General features: G+C 41.4%; 1 protein-coding gene across 3 annotated transcripts in view; it reads left to right on the forward strand.

Annotated features, from left to right (window-relative positions):
• The window catches only part of mtm1 (myotubularin 1), a 103,703-nt gene that overhangs the window by 42,501 nt on the left and 39,579 nt on the right, over positions 1 to 21,623 (forward strand). For all 3 annotated transcript variants that reach the window (XM_067997271.1, XM_067997272.1, XM_067997273.1), the window contains exon 6: positions 2,538 to 2,639. In XM_067997271.1, coding sequence (XP_067853372.1) covers positions 2,538 to 2,639 — 102 coding nt within the window. The remainder of the gene's footprint in view (positions 1 to 2,537; positions 2,640 to 21,623) is intronic.

Here is a 21,623-nt window from a genome sequence, read left to right on the forward strand (position 1 = left end):
TCTCCCTAATTCCATACCCTTTAATCTTCTGTAGTCTCCTGTGAGTTTTAAAAAAAACTCCAAGTCCCTGTGCACCACATTCAGTGCATTTTCCCCATCCACCATATCTGTCGCCTCTTCAAAGAACTCGCATTTGTTAAACACAATCTTCCTTTCTGAAATCTGAGTTGGCTTTTTTAAAAATTCGTTCATGGGATGTGGACGTCGCTGGCGAGGCCAGCATTTATTGCCCATCCCTAATTGCCCTCGAGAAGGAGGTGGTGAGCCGCCTTCTTGAACCGCTGCAGTCCGTGTGGTGACGGTTCTCTCACAGTGCTGTTAGGAAGGGAGTTCCAGGATTTTGACCCAGCGACAATGAAGGAACGGCGATATATTTCCAAGTCGGGATGGTGTGTGACTTGGAGGGGAACGTGCAGGTGGTGTTGTTCCCATGTGCCTGCTGCTCTTGTCCTTCTAAGTGGTAGGGTCGCGGGTTTGGGAGGTGTTGTCGAAGAATCCTTGGCGAGTTGCTGCAGTGCATCCTGTGGATGGTACACACTGCAGCCACAGTGTGCCAGTGGTGAAGGGAGTGAATGTTTCGGGTGGTGGATGGGGTGCCAATGAAGCGGGCTGCTTTGTCCTGGATGGTGTCGAGCTTCTTGAGTGTTGTTGGAGCTGCACTCATCCAGGCAAGTGGAGAATATTCCATCACAATCCTGACTTGTGCCTTGTAGATGGTGGAAAGGCTTTGGGGAGTCAGGAGGTGAGACACTCGCCACAGAATACCCAGCCTCTGACCTGCTCTTGTAGCCACAGTATTTATACGGCTGGTCCAGTTAAGTTTCTGGTCAATGGTGACCCCCAGGATGTTGATGGTGGGGGATTTGGCGATGGAAATGCCGTTGAATGTCAAGGGGAGGTGTTTAGACTCTCTTGTTGGAGATGGTCATTGCCTGGCACTTGTCTGGCGCGAATGTAACTTGCCACTTATGAGCCCAATCCTGGATGTTGTCCAGGTCTTGCTGCATGTGGGCTCGGACTGCTTCATTATTTAAGGGGTTGCGAATGGAACCGAACATTGTGCAATCATCAGCAAACATTCCTATTTCTGATCTTATGGTGGAGGGAAGGCCATTGATGAAGCAGCTGAAGATGGTTGGGCCCAGGACACTGCCCTGAGGAACTCCTGCAGCAATGTCCTGCGGCTGAGATGATTGGCCTCTAACAACCACTACCATCTTCCTTTGTGCTAGGTATGACTCCAGCCACTGGAGAGATTTCCCCCTGATTCCCATTGACTTCAATTTTACTAGGGCTCCTTGGTGCCACACTCGGTCAAATGCTGCCTTAATTATTTTCTCTCCATTTAGATATTTAGTAATTTCATCTTTACTTAAAGATTCTAAAATTTTCCCTAACCCTAAAGTTAAACTAACTGGCCTGCAATTACCCAGGTTAGGTTGGTCTCTGTTTTTGAGAATGGGTGTCACATTGGTCACACTCCATCCTCTGGCACACTTTAACTCTCAGTAGAATCCTGAAATATAATTTCTAGGGCCTCTGCTATTTCTTACTCCATTTCCCTCAGAATCCATGGATGCATCCTATTAGGTCCCAGTGCTTTGTCCTCTTTTAGCTTAACTAATTTCTCTAATACTTTCCTTTTATTTATTAATACCTTGCTTTTGATCAATGCAGGATTTACCTCCTCCCTAATGTCCTTCTCTATTGTACTCACTGAAGTGAAGTACTTGTTAAGTATCCCCTCTTTTCAGGGTTCACATTTACCAATTCACTTTTTACTGATAAATTTGTGGAATAAATACTGGCCCTGCCAGTGACTCCCACATCCCATGAACGAATATAAAAAAAATACTTCTCTGTTTTTTGCTGTTCTTCCCTCAGTACTGCACTGAAGTCTCAGCCTGGATTACATGCCCAACTCTCGAGTGGGACTTGAACCCATAATCTTCTGACTCAGAGGCGAGAGTGCTACACTGAGCCACGGATGACAATTATTTAACTCATCTATCTGATATAGTACTCAGAACGAGATCTAGCAATGCCTCTTCCCTCGTAGGCATGTGGACACTGCTTAAGGAAGGAGTCCTGCACACATTCCTTTTCTCCATTTAGTCCCACTCCCGCCCAATCAATGATTGGGTAATTAAAATCTCATTGAACAATAATTTTGTTGCTCCTCAACTCCCGGATCTGTCTATAGATAGTCTCTCCCATTTCCTTCCCACAATTAGGGGATCTGTCATACAATCCCGCTAATATAACAATCCCTGTGTTTATTATTTGATCTCTAACCATATGTTATTGCTTTGATATTCTCTTTGTGTGATGATTTAATATGAAACAACAGTTGTGGGGGATTTTTTTTCATTATTTTGCAAAGCTGTGATTCTGCGCCTTTTAAGATTAAGCTGTTTAAATCTTTATACCTTTCAAGGGAAGGATGGGATAAGTAACAATGTATTTACTATCTCTTATAGTAAATCCATTCTGTACCTATTGCACACTGTGATGTAGCTACTTTTTGCTTTTGGCAGGATATGCGAAACCTGAGGTTTGCTCTCAAACAGGAAGGTCGCAGCAGAAAATCCATGTTTGAGAATCTTACAAAGCACGCATTTCCTATATCAAGTGGTTTGGTAAGGAATTCTATTGTTAATATGCTCTGCCAATAAATACATTGTAAGATTAATCCAGATTAAATGCGATGACCCTATATGATCCCGGTTCCATTTAGATTGCTCGAGCAAAAGCTTAAGTCATGAAATGAAAGCCGTTGATCAAAATGTATGCCACAGCAATGTTGACAGGTAGTTTCCATCAAATCGCTGTAGATATAAAACTTCTCAAACTACTCATCTAAAATGTTTGCATTTTCTAAATTTAAAGCTTATTTTTATTTCTGTTTGTGAGGCTGACTATCTTTTACTTGTGGAAAGAAAAAAATACATTGACTCGGATGTCCTTTGCTTATCCTATCTATACCCCTCTGGAACATCAACAAAACAAATATAGTTAACAGCAGTTTGTTGTTGTAATAGCTTGTTACTGTTTCACCATTATTTGAGAAAGTGAATTTGACCTTTGTTTAAGTCACCCTTTAATTGTTCTGTTGAAATTGATATCTTTATGAACAAGTCTCCTGGAGAAGGAGGAGGGTTCATTAAAGACTACATCAAATATTGGGTATGAGAAAGTCCCTGTGTAAGGGGAAACCATGCATGAACATATATTAAAAAAACAACTGTGTATTGGACTCGCTTGGGGAGAATACAGGAAAATGGGAATGTGTAAGATTAATTCCCAAGCGGGATCTAAATTCAACGCAGGCAAGAAAGGTTAAGTGGCCCTCTCCTGTGCAAGAATATCTACAATTTCATTTCTTCTGGATAGCTGCTTCACAAAGAATGTCTTGGTACTCCGGTTTGTTATGCCGTTAAATGTTAGAATGTGGATTTGCATCTACTATTCCCTCTGCATCCTGTTTCCAATCTTTGCTTTGCTGTTCATAATGTATAAAGCATAGTCCAGATGTTTCCTCACAGTAAGGGAGAGAACAGGTGAAGTTACTCATCAATTTTCTGATGATTGACTTCAGTGACGCCATTGGAAATGAGATACCTACCTGACCAGGGAACTCTGTGTTGTATGGGGGAAGAAATACATTTTCAAAAATGTTATTGGGAACTGGTGACGTATGTTAGAGCCATTTCATTGTCCTTTCATCTTTGGGATCCAGGTTTAAATGCAACCCAGAGAAACTTACCACAAAAGAACTACCGGAATTGGCATAAATTGACGTCAACTTAATGATCTTGCTTAGAGAGGCCTTAAAGATGGCTGGTATGTTAAACAGAAAAAAAATCACTCTAGTGCCTTAGATGGTGCTGTTCTGAGGTATGAGTTGAGGCATAACATTTAGCTGTACTTTATCTGACACAGGACTGCTTGGTGCTGACACCAGCTACTAGAAGGGTTCTGTTTGTTAGCAACGGCATACTTCACAGTCATCACGACAAAACAAAATATTTTAAAACAATTGATCATTTTACTTTACATTATCAATAAGAAAAATAGCTGAAAATTGTTCAATTACCAAATTAATGAGTCTGTTTGGGTCCTCTATTTTAGTGGTAGCTTTTTATGGTCTTTCATAGTATCATAGTAGGTACAGCACGAGAGGAGGCCATTGGGCCCATCGTGTCTGTGCCGGCTCTTTGAAAGAGCTATCCAATTATCATGGTAGTATCATAATATCTTTCCTTGTATTAGTTCTGAACTGAATTTCTTTCCCACAACTGCCCCATTCCAACACCACTTTCTTCTATTCTTGCAACATCACCTGCCTCTTTTTGAATGTGGGCAATGGTGGCAAGGTGGAATTTATTGCCCCAACCCTACTTGCCCTCAGAAGATGGTAGTGGGCTATCTGTAGCGATTGCTTTGACTACTGATTGGTTTGCATGGCCACTCCAGAGTGCATTAAAAGTCAACTGCATATCATGGAATTGGACTCGTGGGCCCGACGTGGTAGCAGTGGCAGGTTCTTTTTTCTGAAGGACTTTAGTGAACCAGTTGGACTTTTTACAATAATCCAGCAGCTTTCATGGTCACTTTTTTTTTCTGGCACCATCTCACAAATTACCAAATTTATTGAACTTGCCCACCTGGGATTTGGACTCTCAACCTCTGGGGACCAGTTAGAACATTAGGGCTACCAAAACTCTAATCCTTGCTTTTGTTGCCACAAAGCCAGGTTTCTCAAATGATATCCTTTAGAAATTACAGCTCAGCCAAATGCTGAAGCTTGTATCTTCACCCACGCTAAGTCCAGCACTTCTATTATCCCTGCTTTTACCAAGCTCCACTGGCTTCCCGTGTCCTCACAAATCAATTTTAAGATCCTTGTCCTTATTTTCCATCCTACCTCAGTGATTTCCAGTTGTTGCAGTGCGCACCCTCTGCACTGGTAGTTTGTTCTTTTAGCCATTTCACCTTCCTCTTTGGAACACTCTCTCCAAATCTCTCCACCTTGCTATCTTCCATACTGCCTTAAAAGGCCGCCTTCTCTTCTACCGTGCTTTTGATTCTAACTCCCAACTCCTTTCCCTGCTTCCTTTTCTCTTCCCTCTCTCCTCTCTCCTGTTTGGCATCCAACCTTTACCCCTGCCCTGAAAATCTTTATGTGAAAAATTCACGTTTGTGAGGAGCTCTATAGGCAGTGTAAGTGGTGGGAATTACTGATTAGATTGTTTAGCTTATGAATGTGACTTATCATCTGCATAAAAAATCGATTGCGTAGGTTTTTTTGGTAATGTTTGTAAATGGGAAGTGTGAGGGCTCGACTGTAATCCATGCCCTTATCTGTTATTCAGATTGCTCTCTTTTGAATGGGCAATGTTGTTTGCATTCTTGTTAGGTTAGTGTGCTAAACTTGGCATGACAATCTAAGTGAGGCCTAAAGATAGGTTAATAAATCTGTGCAAGGTCCAGAGTGAGAAGGCCACTTCTGAAATGGATTAAATAATGTAGTCTTTACTGGTCTTGTAGACAGTTGCTGAATGTGGTGGTCTTATTGTTGGCTACTGCGATAGGTAATAGTTTTATAATGTTATTCTGTCCAAGGGACAGTTACCAATGGTTCATGCAAGCAGTGCATGACACGTTTTTTAAATGATTAATAGCTCTTTTTTTTTATCAAGTTGACTTTCATCCTGTTCCCTTGGACCATGCAGTAGGATTTTGATATTTCTGAGTTGTGCTGTTTGTGTACAATCACCTCAGCATTATGGTTAGCTGTGTGATGAGGTGAATACAAATTTCTAGCCATAATATGAGATGATTCCTTGTAGGCCAGTTCGGTGATGCTTTCTCACATAAGCATCATATGTCTGATTGTTTTTTCTCTTCCTGTGTATGGTTGTAAAAGGGAGATCACTGATCGATTTGAGGAAAACACGATGACTTTTAAGATCGTTCACTTTCTACACTTTTTTTTACACTGTATGAACACTAACACTGCTGAAACATCCTCCTTTCTGCTGTCACAGCAACAGCTTGCACTTGTATGTCATCCTTAATGTACTGAAACAAAGTGCTTCATAATCCTGAGAATGAATAATAAAAAGAATAATTTTACACAAGGTAACAATGCCACTAACCATTGTTGAAGCAGAGTCCATAAATTTGTTTTAAAAAAATTAAATGATTGTTTGAAAAAGAGAAATATGAAAGGTGCGGGGGTGGGGGGGGGGGTGAGTAGGAGAGGGGAAATAAAATAGGTGGCTCATATTGGGGAAAACTTGATGGGTTGCATGGCCTGCATCTGTGCTGTCACATTCTATAATTTTATAATTGGCCTCTGTGCCCCTGGGTTACTACTCCGGATGACTCTCCAGTGACCCCTGCCGGCAGTGTGCTTGTGGGTGAGGACCGGATTTGGTGTGGCTGTGATGCCTCCTGTGGTTGAACAGCTTTTACACTTGAATAATAGTAGGATGGATGATGCACCGGAGAGCAACTAATGCCCGTGGAACAGTAAACATTCCAGCAGAGTGGGGACTTTGCTGTTTTTTTTCCCCCCCAACAAAGAGAGAATTAACCCAAAAAAAATTAAACTCTCATCTCATATTAACAAATGTTAAATAAAAACAGAAAATGCTGGAAACACTCAGCAGCGGATCAGACAGCAGCAGAGACACAGAGTTAACGTTTCAGGTTCTGCAGCACAAAGAATTTTCTGGAAGGGCTGACAAAGGGGAGGGAGGTGTTGCAGGTGTTCATCTTGGAGAAATTACAAAGCTACTGTGAGGCAATGATTTGAGTCGAGAATTAATTACATTTAAGCTCAGAGCAATAAGAGATGACTGTGCAGCATATTACAAAGCAAAGTGAGCTTAGATTATACTGCTTACACTGAAGAATGCTGCTCAATGCTGAATTTTAGGCCAGAAGAATGCAGCCCCCTGCAAACACACGGTTGTCCTGCTGTTGCCTGTTCCCCTGAATAAAAATAGCCCAATATTCATTGAGAGGTATAGAATGTAAAAGTCCAAATGTAATGGCGAATCTATATAAAATCTCTTAACACCACAGTTGGTGTACTTTGTGTGGTTTTGGGCTCCATACCATAGGAAGGATGTTGAGACAATGGAGAGGGTACAGTGCAGATTCACTTGAATGCTGCCTGGTATGAGGAAATGAGACTTGAAAACTGGAGCTATTTTCATTAGAACAGAGGAAATGATGGTCTGTTTTGATAGAGGTGTTAACATTATGTAGAGATGGGACTGAGTACATAGAAACAGACTATTTCCAATGATTGGGGTGCCTCGCACTGGGAGACACAGATGTAAAATTAAATGCAAGAGATTTAAGAAAGCAGAAGAACCTTTTTTCTGCCAAGGCTTCTGAGGCTGTAACCACCAGAGTTAGTGATTGAAACAGTGACCATGTCAGCTTGTAAGAAAAGGTTAGATAGGTGGTGAAGGAAAGTGGAATATGGGAACAGGTTGGGCGCATGGGATTAGGACTACTGCTCATGTGGAGAATAAACACCGTTGCAGACTGGGCCGAATGGCCTGTGGTAGAACAGGCTCGAGGGGCTGAATGGCCAACTTCTGTTCCTATGTTTCTGTGTTGTTATTTTTAAATATAAGAGGGGGCATAATTAGGAAATGAACACTGAAGAAGAATTAGACAAGGGATTGAAGCTGTTGTCAGATAGATGAGCTTTCAAAATGTTTCTGAAGTAGCAAGGTGGAGGGGGTTAGAAAGAGAATCTGAGTGTAGAGTTGCAATGGTTGAAGACTCAGCCACGGACAGAGTCGGTCCAGAGTGTGTGAGTTGGGATGCACGGCTGGAGGCCAGAGAGGTTGTGTTGGGTGAGGCCATGGAGGGATTTATAAATGAAGACATGGATTTTAAAATCCATGAAGTGGGGAACTGGGTGGTTGGCAAGGATAATGCATTGGTGTAGGACTTATGGGATAATTGGAGCATTGGAAAAGTCAGGAATGGAGGTTGCAAAGCCATGGATGAGAGTTTGTGGTGGTGGGGTAAGGTAGGGATAGGGGTAGGCTATGTTAAAGGTTGAAGTAGGTGGTTTTGTGATGGATAACTACTTGCGTACCCTTCAATTCGCTCCAGCTACAGCCCTATCTTCAATCTTCATTGCTAGTCTCCTCACATCCACCAGACTCATTTTCATCCAACGCAAACAACCAGAATAATGAGTCTCACTTCCTCATCTGAGCACAGGCTTGCATTCCCATCACCCCCATCCATGCCAAGCTCAACTGGCTCCTCATTTTAAAGTTAATTGATTTTAAGATGTTTGCATCGTCTTCAAATCCCTCAGTCTTCTCCACCCTATCTCAGTGATCTTGTCCAGCTGTACGTCTTGGCGCACACCCTCTGCTCATCCAACACCAGCATACTCCTTTTCCCTACACCCTGCTCATCAACAGTGACTATTCATTCAGATGCAGCATCTGAAATTCACTCCCTAATGACTTCCTTTGCTGGCTGTCCACTGTCAATCCATGAAGTGCCACGGAATGCTTCTTGTACATAAGCACTTTGGACATATATGAAGAAGTTGGTGGTGGAGGATAGGATAATGGGGTTTGAAGCTCAATTCTGTCTAACAGGACACTGAGGTAGCGCACCTTTCAGTTCAGTTTGAGTGAACAGCTGGGGAGAGAGAATGGCATCAGGGATTGGTTATGAAGTTTTTGGGGGCAACAGAACAGAATGACTTTGGTCTTTTTAATGTTAAGTTGCAGGAAGTCTATCCATGATCTTAGACAAGCAATTGGACAAAAAAGTAACAGTTGTGGAGTTGAAGGTGGTGGTGGTTGAGACGTTAAACTAAGTTTTTTTTTTTTATTCGTTCATGGGATGTGGGTGTTGCTGGCAAGGCCGGCATTTATTGCCCATCCCTAATTGCCCTTGAGAAGGTGGTGGTGAGCCGCCGCCTTGAACCGCTGCAGTCCTTGTGGTGAAGGTTCTCCCACAGTGCTGTTAGGAAGGGAGTTCCAGGATTTTGACCCAGCGACGATGAAGGAAAGGCGATATATTTCCAAGTCGGGATGGTGTGTGACTTGGAGGGGAACGTGTAGGTGGTGTTGTTCCCTTTTGCCTGCTGCTCTTGTCCTTCTAGGTGGTAGAGGTCGCGGGTTTGGGAGGTGCTGTCGAAGAAGCCTTGGCGAGTTGCTGCAGTGCATCCTGTGTAAGTCATCAGCTATGTATGGAAACTGACTCCATGCTTTCTAATGTTGCTGAGGGGCAGTATGTAGATGAAGAATAGGCGGGGGTTATGGTTGGAAGCTTAGAGGACACTAAAGTTAACTGCAGTCCTGGAAGGAGAAACTAAACCAGGAGATGTTCTGACTACACCAGGACAGCACACCCGTATAAATAGGAGTAGAACCATGAGATGGCGGTCCCACAGACGTAGACCATGGAGGAGAGGTGGTGGGAAGAGTGGTGAGGTTGGCTGTGTTGTAGGTAGCAAAGAGGACAAGGAATCATAAGAGCCGCTGCAGTCACCACACTGACTGCAGCGGTTCAAGAATGCGGCTCACCACCACCTTCTCGAGGGCAATTAGGGATGGGCAGTAAGTGCTGGCCTTGCCAGTGACGCCCACATCCCATGAACAAATAAAACAAAAAGATGCTGCAGTTGTTTTCAGTGGATCATCCATACTGCAGAAGGAAAAGAAAAGTTGTGAGAAAAATCCTTCTGAATTGCTCTTGCACACCTTATAATTAGTGACAAGTGACATTGGAAGACTTCTGGGAATGGGGTGCAGCTCCCTGTCTGGAACCGTGCAGGGCACAGTGGGACCAACAGAAAGAGTCTCCCCTATGAAGAAATTTAAAATGCTGAAACTGCAAAGGGCTCAAAAATGTCCAACACAAATTTAAAGCACAGTGTTTATGAAGATTGGACCTTTTTGGATAACATGATATCTGTGCGTGTTTGTTCTCATTACATTTTGATTACTTTTTTGAAAATTTCTACAAATACCCATCGGCAAGAATTTTCATGTCTGATCTTTCCCACATTCTAGTTTGTGACTTTTGTACAGTATGCAATATGTAGAAAAATAGATTATACAACCAGTTATTGGCTTATATTTTTGTAGTTTTGAAGCAGATAGTTACATAGGAGCAGGAGTGGCCATTAGGCCCCTCGAGCCTGCTCCGCATTCAATAAGATCATGGCTGATCTTTGACCTCAACTCCACTTTCCCGCCCGATCTCCATGTCCCTTGATTTCCCCTGGAGTCCAAAAATCTATCCATCTTAGCCGTGAACGTATTCAATGACTCAGCATCCACAGCCCTCTGAGGTAGAGAATTCCAAAGATTCACAGCCCTCTGCGTGAAGAAATTCCTCCTCATCTCAGTCTTGAATGGCCGACCCTGTATCCTGCGATTATGCCCCCTAGTTCTAGACTCTCTAGCCAGGAGAAACAATCTCTCAGAATCTACTCTGTCAAGACCCCTCATAATCTTATGTTTCAATGAGGTCACCTCTCATTCTTCTGAACTCCAGAGAGTATAGGCCCATTCTACTCAATCTCTCTTCATAGGACAACCCTCTCATCCCAGGAATTCGTCTCGTGAACCTTTGTTGCACCGCCTCTAAGGCAAGTTTATCCTTCCTTAGATAAGGAGACCAAAACTGTACGCAGCACTCCAGGTGAGGCCTCACCAAAACCCTGTTCAACTGTAGTAAGACTTCCTTACTCTTGTACTCCAACCCCCTTGCAATAAAGGCCAACATGCCATTTGCTTTCCTAATTGCCTGCTGTACCAGCATGCTAACTTTTTGTATTTCTTGTATGAGGATACCCAAGTCTCTGAACACCAGCATTTAGTAGTTTCTCACCATTTAAATAATATTCTGTTTTTCTATTTTTCCTATCAAAGTGAATAACCTCACATTTCCCCACATTATACTCCATCTGCCACCTTCTTACCCACTCACTTAACCTGTCTATATCCCTTTGCAGACTCTTTGGGACTGTGTACAGTTCTGGTCACCCTATTCTAGAAAGGATATTATTAAACTAGAAAGAGTGCAGAAAAGATTTACTAGGATGCTACCGGGACTTGATGGTTTGACTTATAGGGAGAGGTTGGATAGACTGAGACTTTTTTCCCTGGAGAGTAGGAGGTTTAGAGGTGATCTTATAGAAGTCTATAAAATAATGAGGGGCATAGATAAGGTAGATAGTCAAAATCTTTTCCCAAAGGTAGGGGAGTCTATAACGAGGGGGCATAGATTTAAGGTGAGAGGGGAGAGATACAAAAGGGTCCAGAGGGGCAATTTTTTCACTCAAAGGGTGGTGAGTGTCTGGAACGAGCTGCCAGAGGCAGTAGTAGAGGCGGGTACAATTTTGTCTTTTAAAAAGCATTTGGACAGTTACATGGGTAAGATGGGTATAGAGGGATATGGGCCAAGTGCAGGCAATTGGGACTAGCTTAGTGGTATAAACTGGGCGACATGGACATGTTGGGCCGAAGGGCCTGTTTCCATGTTGTAAACTTCTAAGATTCTATGATTTTAAACCCCAAGAACGGGTGGGTTGGGGGCGGGTGAGAGTTGAAAATAGCTGTTTGTTTTTTGGGTCGCGACCACAACCCGGTTTTATTTCCGGGTTTAACATTGGTGAGTAAAAGTACAGGCTTCCTACTGGGAATGCAAAGTCGGAAAATTTTGCAGTTGCGACCCAAAAAAAACAATTTTCAACTCCCACCTGCCCCCAACCCACCCGTTCTTGGGGTTCAAAATCACCCCCTATGTGTCCTCCTCACAGCTTACTTTCGTCAGCAAACTTGGATAGATTACACTCAGTCCCTTCATCTAAGTCATTAATATAGGTTGTAAATAGCTGAGGCCAAAGCACCGATCCTTGCGGCACCCCACTAGTTACTGCCTGCTAACCTGAGAATGACCCATTTATCCCTACTCTCTTCTGTCCTTTTAACCAATCCTCTATCCATGTCAATATATTACCCCCAATCCCATGAGCTCTTACCTTGTGGAACAACCTTTTATATGGCACCTTATGGAATGTCTTTTGAAAATCCAAATATACTACACCCTTTATCTACCCTGCTAGTTACATCCTCAAAAATCTCTAATAAATTTATCAAACATGATTTCCCTTTCATAAAACCATGTTGACTCTGCCTAATCATATTATGATTTTCTGAGTGCCCTATTACCACTTCCTTAATAATGGATTCCAGCATTTTACCGACCGAGTCTAACTGCATCCACCCGCCTTGACTCCATATCCCCTAATACCCTTGGCTAGCAAAAGTCTATCGATCTCAGATTTAAAATTATTAATTGAGCTAGCATCTACTGCTTTTTGTGGGAGAGAGTTCCACACTTTGTATGAAGAAGTGTTTTTTAACTTCTCCTGAATAACTGATTTTAAGGTTATGTCCCCTTGTCCTAGATTCCCCTACCAGCAGAAAAAGTTTCTATCTACCCTATCAATTTCCTTTCAAAATCCTAAAAACCTCAATCAAATCACCCCTTAACCTTCTATATTCCTGGAAATACAAACCTAGTTTATGTAATTTCTCCTCATAATCTAACCCTTGGAGCCCTGGTAACATTCTGGTGAATCTGTGCTGCACTCCTTCCAAGGCCAATATATCCTTTCTAAGGTGTGGTGCCCAGAACTGTTAGATGTGGTCTAACAAGAGCTTTGTGTAGCTGTAGCAAAACTTCCTCCCCTTTATATTCTAGCCCTCTAGTTATGAAGGCTAGCACTCCACTAGACTTTTTGATTATTTTTTGTACCTGATTTACTACATTTTAATGATCTGTGTACATGGGCCCCTAAATCTCATTGGACCCTCCACTGTTCCTAGCTTTTCGCCATTTTAAAAAATACACGGATCTATCCTTTTGGTCCAAAATGGATGACTTCATACTTAACTGCGTTGAAACCCATCTGCCACAGTTTTGCCCTGTACATGGTACATTAAGTATGGTAACTATGTAGAACTGCTTGAAAACAGATTTTGTACTTTTGGATGTTACAATAGTTCATTCAGATTCCTGCAACATGTGAACTACAAGTTGAAGTCCTTTAACAGTTTGGATAATTCTAAATATCCTTCAATATTCGTTTCTTCAGTGCCTTAGCCTGTGTCTGAAATGATTACACAGTAGTGGATAACAAGTTGGCATTTTCCCAAATGAATATTTTCAGTTTGAGGCCAGGCAGGGGTAATATAGGAAGGTCAGGAAAGACTGAAGATTAAATCATGGGCTGAAATGCCACAGTTGCAAATTTAACTAACAATCTGACCCCTTGTTTTGGTTTTGGGATTTTGAAGGTTTCTTGGTTATTGATTCTGTAAGTTCATTTGTGTCAGAAGTTTTAATGTTAAAAGAGAAAACCATTATTAAAATGTATTCTGTGAATTTGTGCTTTTGTTAGGCTTTCCAATATCAGTAATTCCCAATGATTATTGCAAGAGATCACAATATTTATAACTTTATGAACTTGACAGTTAAACCCATATATAATTAATTTAAAAAGAAAACAAGGTAAGATATTTCTGCTGTTGCTATTTATAGTGAAATCGTGAATGTGCATATCAACAACAACTTGCATTTATATAGCACCTTTAACATAGTAAAACATCCAAAGGCTCTTCACAGGAGTGTTATCAAACAAAATTTGACACCGAGCCACATGAGCTATTAGAACAGGACAAATGACCAAAAGCTTGGTCAAAGAGGTAGATTTAAAGGAGGGGAGAGGCGGAGAGGCGAATCCATTTATGATTTTGTTATGAACAGTGACCCAGGAAATCATCCCTCTTTATCCATCAGACAGCATTGCTTAGTCTAACTGTAAAATTTGTTCATCAGTAGCCTGATCCTGTGGTGTCCTTGTATTCTTATTCTTTAAACTTCTTTTATATATGGACTATAATATTAAAACGCAAAACTACGTTTGACAGTTATTCCATGAGGATGGTGCGTGATTGCTTAGACTTGCAATCGCATGGACGCACGTATGGTTTCAATCATCACTGCTTTCACAAAACTTTCAGTGTGAACTAAAGAAATAAGAATGGACTAGTCTTCTGTAAAAAGTGCAACTTATAGCTGGCCCTATTGTGTCCAAAAAAAATTGTATCTTCCAACTTTTAATGTAAGTTTTACAGTAGTTATTGCAAAGTTTGTGTTGTAATTCATATTAAAGGTAAACAAATAATATTTTATTCACTTTGTTGAGTCTCTTATAAATGCAATTGTCTTGGTATCTGAATTAAACATACAATTTTGTTTCTAGTCTGTTGTGGCCACCAATATATTTGTTTCAATTGCACCTCATAGAATATGGTAGGACACTGCACAGTATCATTCGACCCTCAGCAGGTTGTTTCACACTTTTACAAGCACTAAAACTTGCACCACCTTCTTTTGTGCTCCATGTACTATGGGCAAGGTATCCAACCCAACCAGGAAATTACCGGAAATGCCTGTCGCTATAATAGATTCAGGAAGGAACCATGTGAATTTCCCTCCTGTGCTACATGATAGAGCGCTCCCAGTCAATCAGTCTCCACTTATTTTTTCCCCTGGGTCACGTTGTCTGAAGTATCATGTGACAATTTTTTTCTATACAAGAATCTAGTTTCTGTGGCCTTTTTATGTTTGGCAAGAATAATTAGCTGTTATGTTGTCTTGTTTGGATGATTATTTCCTTCTCCTGTAGGAGGATTTTTCTGTGCACATTTTTCAAATTTCATTTGTTTCCCAACTATATTGCAGTAATGAAAACAAGACTAGCCCGATACTAATTACTCCAAACTTACCACAGAAACTCTTCTGGAGGCACATTGTTAAATCCTGTCAAACTAGATGGATCATTTCTCCCAACCGTTCTGGTCTCTCAGGGAATGAATCGTCAGATCATAAAGAGTAATACTTTGAGGCTTAACGGTTAGTAATTTATCTGGTTTACACCTTGGTTCTGGAATGATAGCCTCATGAGATAAGCCAAGTCCTCCACTAATTGCAATACTGGATGGATGAAAGGCTTTTAAATTGTTTGAGCGAATTTGATGAGATTATGCCCTTAATGTAATGGTTGACACATCAGGTCTCTAAAAAGCCTTAGTCCCAACATGGAATTTGAACCCAGATCTCCAGAATATATCATGTTTTTCAATCCCTCCACTCTGAAATTGAGTTCGGATTCATTAGTGTGATCATTATGGTCTGTTTTGCATGCCCATAAAACTAGTTCATGAAACAAAAACAAAAAACGCTTGGTGCATGTAATTTGCTGGCTTATTCCCTTCCCTATTTTTGATTTCTCTAACGTCAGGTATCTCTCTTCCGCTCCTAAAGGCGATTACTAGACGGCTACCAGTACCATGGGTACTTGCTGCCCTTTGTACTTCACTCAAGTGGTTGTTCTTCATGTGAGCCTGAATAGTGAGTGCTGAGTGGCTGTTGGACTGAGAAGCTTCACAGTGAAGCCATCATCTGATATTCAGTGACCCATACTAGAGTATTGTGTAGATGTTGATCAGGTGCAGAAATCTTCGCCTAACCTGGGGATACTGAGGGCAATTGTAGCATTCTTACTGCCATCTCAACTGAAATAAGTTAACTTGGTGTAGACTAAAGATCAATCCCGGGGTTGTCTTGCTCTGTATGACTTAATATCAAATCAGCTGATGATGACCTTTACACCTAAAGGTTTGTGTTCATGTAAGGTAGCAAAGTTAGCAAAGCAGGAAACACTGTAACATGAATAATACATTACTTAACCACATTCTTTTTGGTGAAGTGTGTGTAGCACTCTGTTAATATAATTAGTGTTCATTATAATTTTTAAAAAGCTAACAGTTCTCTCAATGGATGAGTTCATTCAGCGAACAGATGGTTCTAGGATTGATCCCCAGTCTGCTGAGCTAGCAGATTTGAGCTCAGGCATCAGCAGGTGCAGTACAGTTGCCCTCAGTGTCCTGCACTAGGGAGGGGAAAATTGACCAGGATCCCTTCTCCTGATTGAAATCTAGTGATCCCCCGAGAAAGTGTGTGCATGTGTATGTGTATAGGAATGGATGATGGATGAGAACAGGATTAAGCGCAGCTATGATGCCCTCCGCAGTTGAATATCCTGATGACGCTTACTGTCATGGCCACGGTGGCTATTTGGGTGAGGTATTGAAGTGACTGGCATCAATGCTATGGTACCCCAACAAAGAGTCAATGTCTACCTGTAGGAGAGGGGGAAGAGCTGAAAATTAGTAAGGGGGAAAAACAACTTATCAAAAACAATATTATCTATCCAGCAATTAACCATTAAAACTATGCCAAAACTGACTCTCTTGATTACTTGTTAGGTGTGGAGAATGTGAGGTGTTTGCTTGTAAAAAGAGTTGAAACTAAACTGTAGAGTTTGGCTTTTATGGCACACATTGTCCTTTTTTGAATTCTTTCCCATATGTCTGTTTGTAACGTGTGTAAATATGCATTACAATATCTTTCAAAACGACGTCATTTAGAATCCCCTTGGCTGAGACTGTGAAACAATACTTGTTGTTTGAATGCTGATCAAAAACATCAATTAGTGAAAATTAATTTGTAAATTGTTTTTGAAAGGAAGGTATGCCTATGAGTCATATGAAAAGTGGAACATTTCATTTTTCTGCCAAATTCTAAACTTGTACGTTATGTTTTCCAGAATGGAATCTAAGCAACTTTTAGTTTGATGATTCATTACAGAAGAGAAGTATCAGTGCCATAAGCTAGAAACAGAAGAAGTAATTGTAACTGCTTTAGTACTGCTTGCAGGTGTTCCATCAATGCTGCCTTTTGTTGTGCTTTTCTGCGGTGTGCTACTGATTTCAGAGTGACGAGACCAGCAGCGTATTTAAAATGTGGTTCAAATTTACACATGGTTAGATAGTTTGACATATGTTCTGAGGCACTTTGTCATTTGCCTACTGCGGGCTTAATGTTTGTGCATGTAAACCTTAGTGGCAGTGATGTGATTGTTTTAGTCCTACACAATGAATTTTTTGTGTTGCCCAAAACAATCTTAACAGTGAGCTCATAAAGATGTGATGGTAAACCCTACAAACTTGTTCAGCAACAATTAAAACTGGTTTTATGACTATCTTAGGTTATACACATTTTTCTGTGGCGTGTTTGACTACAGATGTGGCTCATCTTGTGTAAAGATTTGTGTAAAGATTTATTGTGCAGCATTATTCCCATTATAGGGCAGTATCACATTTACTTTCATACCAATATCATTTTCAATTGAAGAACAAACTTCCAAATCACCATAAAGAAAAATACTTTCTGACGGAGCATATATAAATGCTGACTAAGAATTGCCTCCATACTACGAGAATTCCTCTTCTCTCTTTTGAGGATCGGACTCATCGATTGCAGTAAGGAAGTAAGTGTCGTGGTTTTGCTACATAGGAACAGGAGTAGGCCATTCAGCCCCTCGTGTCTGCTCCGCCATTTGATAAGATCATGGCTGATCTGCGATCTAACTCCATATACCTGCCTTTGGCCCATATCCCTTAATACCTTTGGTTGCCAAAAAACTATCTATCTCAGATTTAAATTTAGCAATTGAGCTAGTATCAATTGCCGTTTGCAGAAGAGAGTTTCAAACTTCTACAACCCTTAGTGTGTAGAAATGTTTTCTAATCTCGCTCCTGAAAGGTCTGGCTCTAATTTTTAGACTGTGCCCCCTACTCCTAAAATCCCCAACCAGCGGAAATAGTTTCTCTCTATCCACCCTATCTGTTCCCCTTAATATCTTATAAACTTCGACCAGATCGCCCCTTAACCTTCGAAACTCCAGAGAATACAACCCCAATTTGTGTAATCTCTCCTTGTAACTTAACCCTTGAAGTCCGGGTATCATTCTAGTAAACCTACACTGCACTCCCTCCAAGGCCAATATGTCCTTCCGAAGGTGCGATGCCCAGAACTGCTCACAGTACTCCAGGTGCGGTCTAACCAGGGTTTTATATAGCTGCAGCATAACTTCTGCCCCCTTGTACTCTAGTCCTCTAGATATAAAGGCCAGCATTCCATTAGCCTTCTTGATTATTTTCTGCACCTGTTCATGACACTTCAATGATCTATGTACCTGAACCCCTACGTCCCTTTGGACATCCACTGTTTTTAACTTTTTACCATTTAGAAAGTACCCTGTTCTATCCTTTTTTGATCCAAAGTGGATGACCTCACATTTGTCTACATTGAATTCCATTTGCCACAGTTTTGCCCATTCACCTAATCTATCAATATCGCTTTGTAATTTTATGTTTTCATCTACACTGCTTACAATGCCACCAATCTTTGTGTCATCGGCAAACTTAGATATGAGACTTTCTATGCCTTCATCTAAGTCATTAATAAATATTGTGAATAATTGAGGCCCCAAGACACATCCCTGCGGGACTCCACTAGTCACATCCTGCCAATGTGAGTACCTTCCCATTATCCCTACTCTCTCACCTTTCGCTCAGCCAACTTCCTAACCAAGTCCGTACTTTTCCCTGGGCTTCTGTCTTAGCTAACAGTCTCTTATGTGGGACCTTATCAAATGTCTTCTGGAAGTCCATATAAATAACATCCATTGACATTCCCCTGTCCACTACTTTAGTCACCTCTTCAAAAAAATTCAATCAGGTTTGTCAGGCACGACCTACCTTTCACAAATCCATGCTGGCTCTCTCTGATTAACTGAAAATCCTCAAGGTGTTCACTCACCCTATCCTTAATTATAGACTCCAGCATTTTCCCCACAACAGATGTTAGGCTAACTGGTCTATAATTCCCCGGTTTCCCTCTCTCTCCTTTCTTAAAAAGCGGAGTGATATGTGCAATTTTCCAATCGAGAGGGACAGTTCCTGAATCTAGAGAACTTTGAAAGATTATAGTTAGGGCATCTGCAGTGTGCTCACCTACTTCCTTTAAAACCCTGGGATGGAAACCATCTGGTCCTGGGGATTTGTCACTCTTTAGTGCTATTATTTTCTTCATTACTGTTGCTTTACTTATGTTAATTTTATCGAGTCCCTGTCCCCGATTCAATATTAGTTTTCTTGGGATTTCCGGCATGCTATCCTCTTTTTCGACTGTAAATACTGACGCAAAGTAATTGTTCAACATGTCCGCCATTTCCCCATTGTCGATGACAATATCCCCACTTTCAGTTTTTAAGGGGCCAACACTGCTCCTGACCCCCCTCTTTTTCCTAATATGACTATAAAAGTTCTTCGTATTGGTTTTGATATCCCTTGCGAGTTTCTTTTCATACTCTCTTTTTGTCGCCCTTATTATCTGTTTTGTGACTCTTTGTATCTTTCCCATTCACCAGGATCTGTGCCATTTTTTGCCTTTTTGTAAGCCCTTTCCTAATGTCTTATACTGTCTCTTACCTCTAGTTGTCCATGGCTTTTTTTGGCAAGTAGAGTTCTTGCCCCTCGGGTATAAACCAATTCTGTATCACGTTAAATGTTTCTTTAAACATTTCCCACTGATCATCAATTGTTTTACCCATTAACAGATTTGCCCAGTTTACTGTGGACAGTCTCTGTCTCATCCCATTGAAGTCGGCCTTGCCCAAGTCTAGAATCTTAGCAGCTGATTCACTTTTTTTCCCTTTCAAACACTGCATTGAACTCGATCATGTTATGATCACTATTGGATAGATGTTCACGCACAGTTAAGCCGTTAACTAAATCTGGTTCATTACTCATTACTAAATCTAGTATGGCTTGCCCCCTTGTTGCCTCGAGGACATACTGCTGCAGAAAACTATCCTGGACACACTCAAGAAATTCACTACCTTTCTGACAGTTGCTAGTCTGCTTTTCCCAATCTATGTGAAGGTTAAAGCCCCCCATTAAGACCACTATGCCTTTGTTACACGCTTGTCTAATCTCTGCATTTATACAATCTAGCACTTCAGAGCTGCTGCCAGGGCTCCTATATACAACTCCCACTATAGTCTTAGATCCTTTCCTATTTCTCAATTCAACCCATAAAGTCTCTGTTGGCTGCTTACCTCTCGTTATATCCCCCTTTATCATTGAAGTGATTTCATCTCTAATCATTAAGGCTACTCCTCCCCCTCTTCCATTTTCCCTATCTCTCCTGTAGACCTTATAACTCGGTATAATTAGTTCCCAATCCTGACCATCCTGCAGCCAAGTCTCAGTAATAGCTATCATGTCATACCCTCCAATTTGAATTTGAACCTGTAGTTCATTTAATTTATTCCTTATACCCCGTGCATTTGTATATAGAACTCTTAGTTGGGCCATACACCCTAGCCTGACCTTCAGCTTTGATGCTGGGTTAATCGCCTCACGCCTTCTAGTTTTTATTTTATCTGTCGTGGCTAAAGTACACTTTCTTTCCGCTGCTCTACGCTTTTCCCTTTCACTTGTTCTTGAACAACTGTTTGTACTATTTGTATTGTAGATTTCCCCTGGGTCTTCCCCTCTCTTGCTGCTCTCAACTTTATTCCCTTCTGACTCCCCGCTCAGGTTCCCATCCCCCTCTTTAGGGGTGAAATATTGGTTCATCAGGAAGAACATGGAGAAATGGATAATATGCTATAGCACTCCCCCAAATCGCCTAGTGGGTAAAGACCCTACCCAGTGTAACATGAATTCATCCCAGGTTTGTGCTGAGTTATGTGATCTCAGCTGGGGCAATATTTGGAACACTAAATTTGGCCTTGGCATCCTTGGGCTAAGAGATGAAAAGGTGAATCAGGGTTCTCATTCCTGATTACTGTCCAGTGACCCCTGCTGGAAAGTGCACGTATGTCGATGTTGGGTGATGACAGAAATGTGTTTACAATTCTTTGCTCCACTGTTTTAGCAGCGACATTATACCATTTATTTTGAATAGATTAATGCCTCTGTTAAAGTAGCAAAGAGGAATTTTAGATGAACACATCAAGTGTTCCCATGGCGTAACTTCAGGACCAATGAATCAATGTAAGTGTTACATTTACATCATGGTTTGAAAGGCAAATTTTTTTCCTTGAAAATTAAAGCTGAAGTGTGTTTGTATTTTGAAATCAGAAGGAGAAGTCATTGACCCATCTAGCTCATTGGTGCTTACCGTAAATGTGGTGGAGATGCCAGCACTTTCATAATCATTAAAGAGGGAGACCATTGTTTAAAAAGAGAAAAAGAGAGACCGAGTAATTATAGAATCATAGAAAAAGATACAGCACAGAAGGGGGCCATTTGGCCCATAGTGTCCGCGCCAGCTCGAAGAACAACCAGGTGCCCATTCTAATCCCACCTTCTAGCACCCAGTCCGTAGCCCTGCAGCTTACAGCACTTTAGGTGCAGGTCCAGATACTTTTAAAAAGAGTTGAGGGTCCTTGCCTCTACCACCAATTCGGGCAGCGAATTCCATACACCCACCACCCTCTGGGTAAAAAAGTCATGTCCCCTCTAATCCTTCCGCCAATCAGCTTAAATCTATGTCCTCTAGTTCTTGAACTCTCCGCTAGGGGAAACAGGTACTTCCTGTCTACTCTATCTAGGCCCCTCATAATT

The sequence above is a fragment of the Heptranchias perlo genome, chromosome 15 (assembly GCF_035084215.1).
Source record: "Heptranchias perlo isolate sHepPer1 chromosome 15, sHepPer1.hap1, whole genome shotgun sequence".
Taxonomy (NCBI): domain Eukaryota; kingdom Metazoa; phylum Chordata; class Chondrichthyes; order Hexanchiformes; family Hexanchidae; genus Heptranchias; species Heptranchias perlo.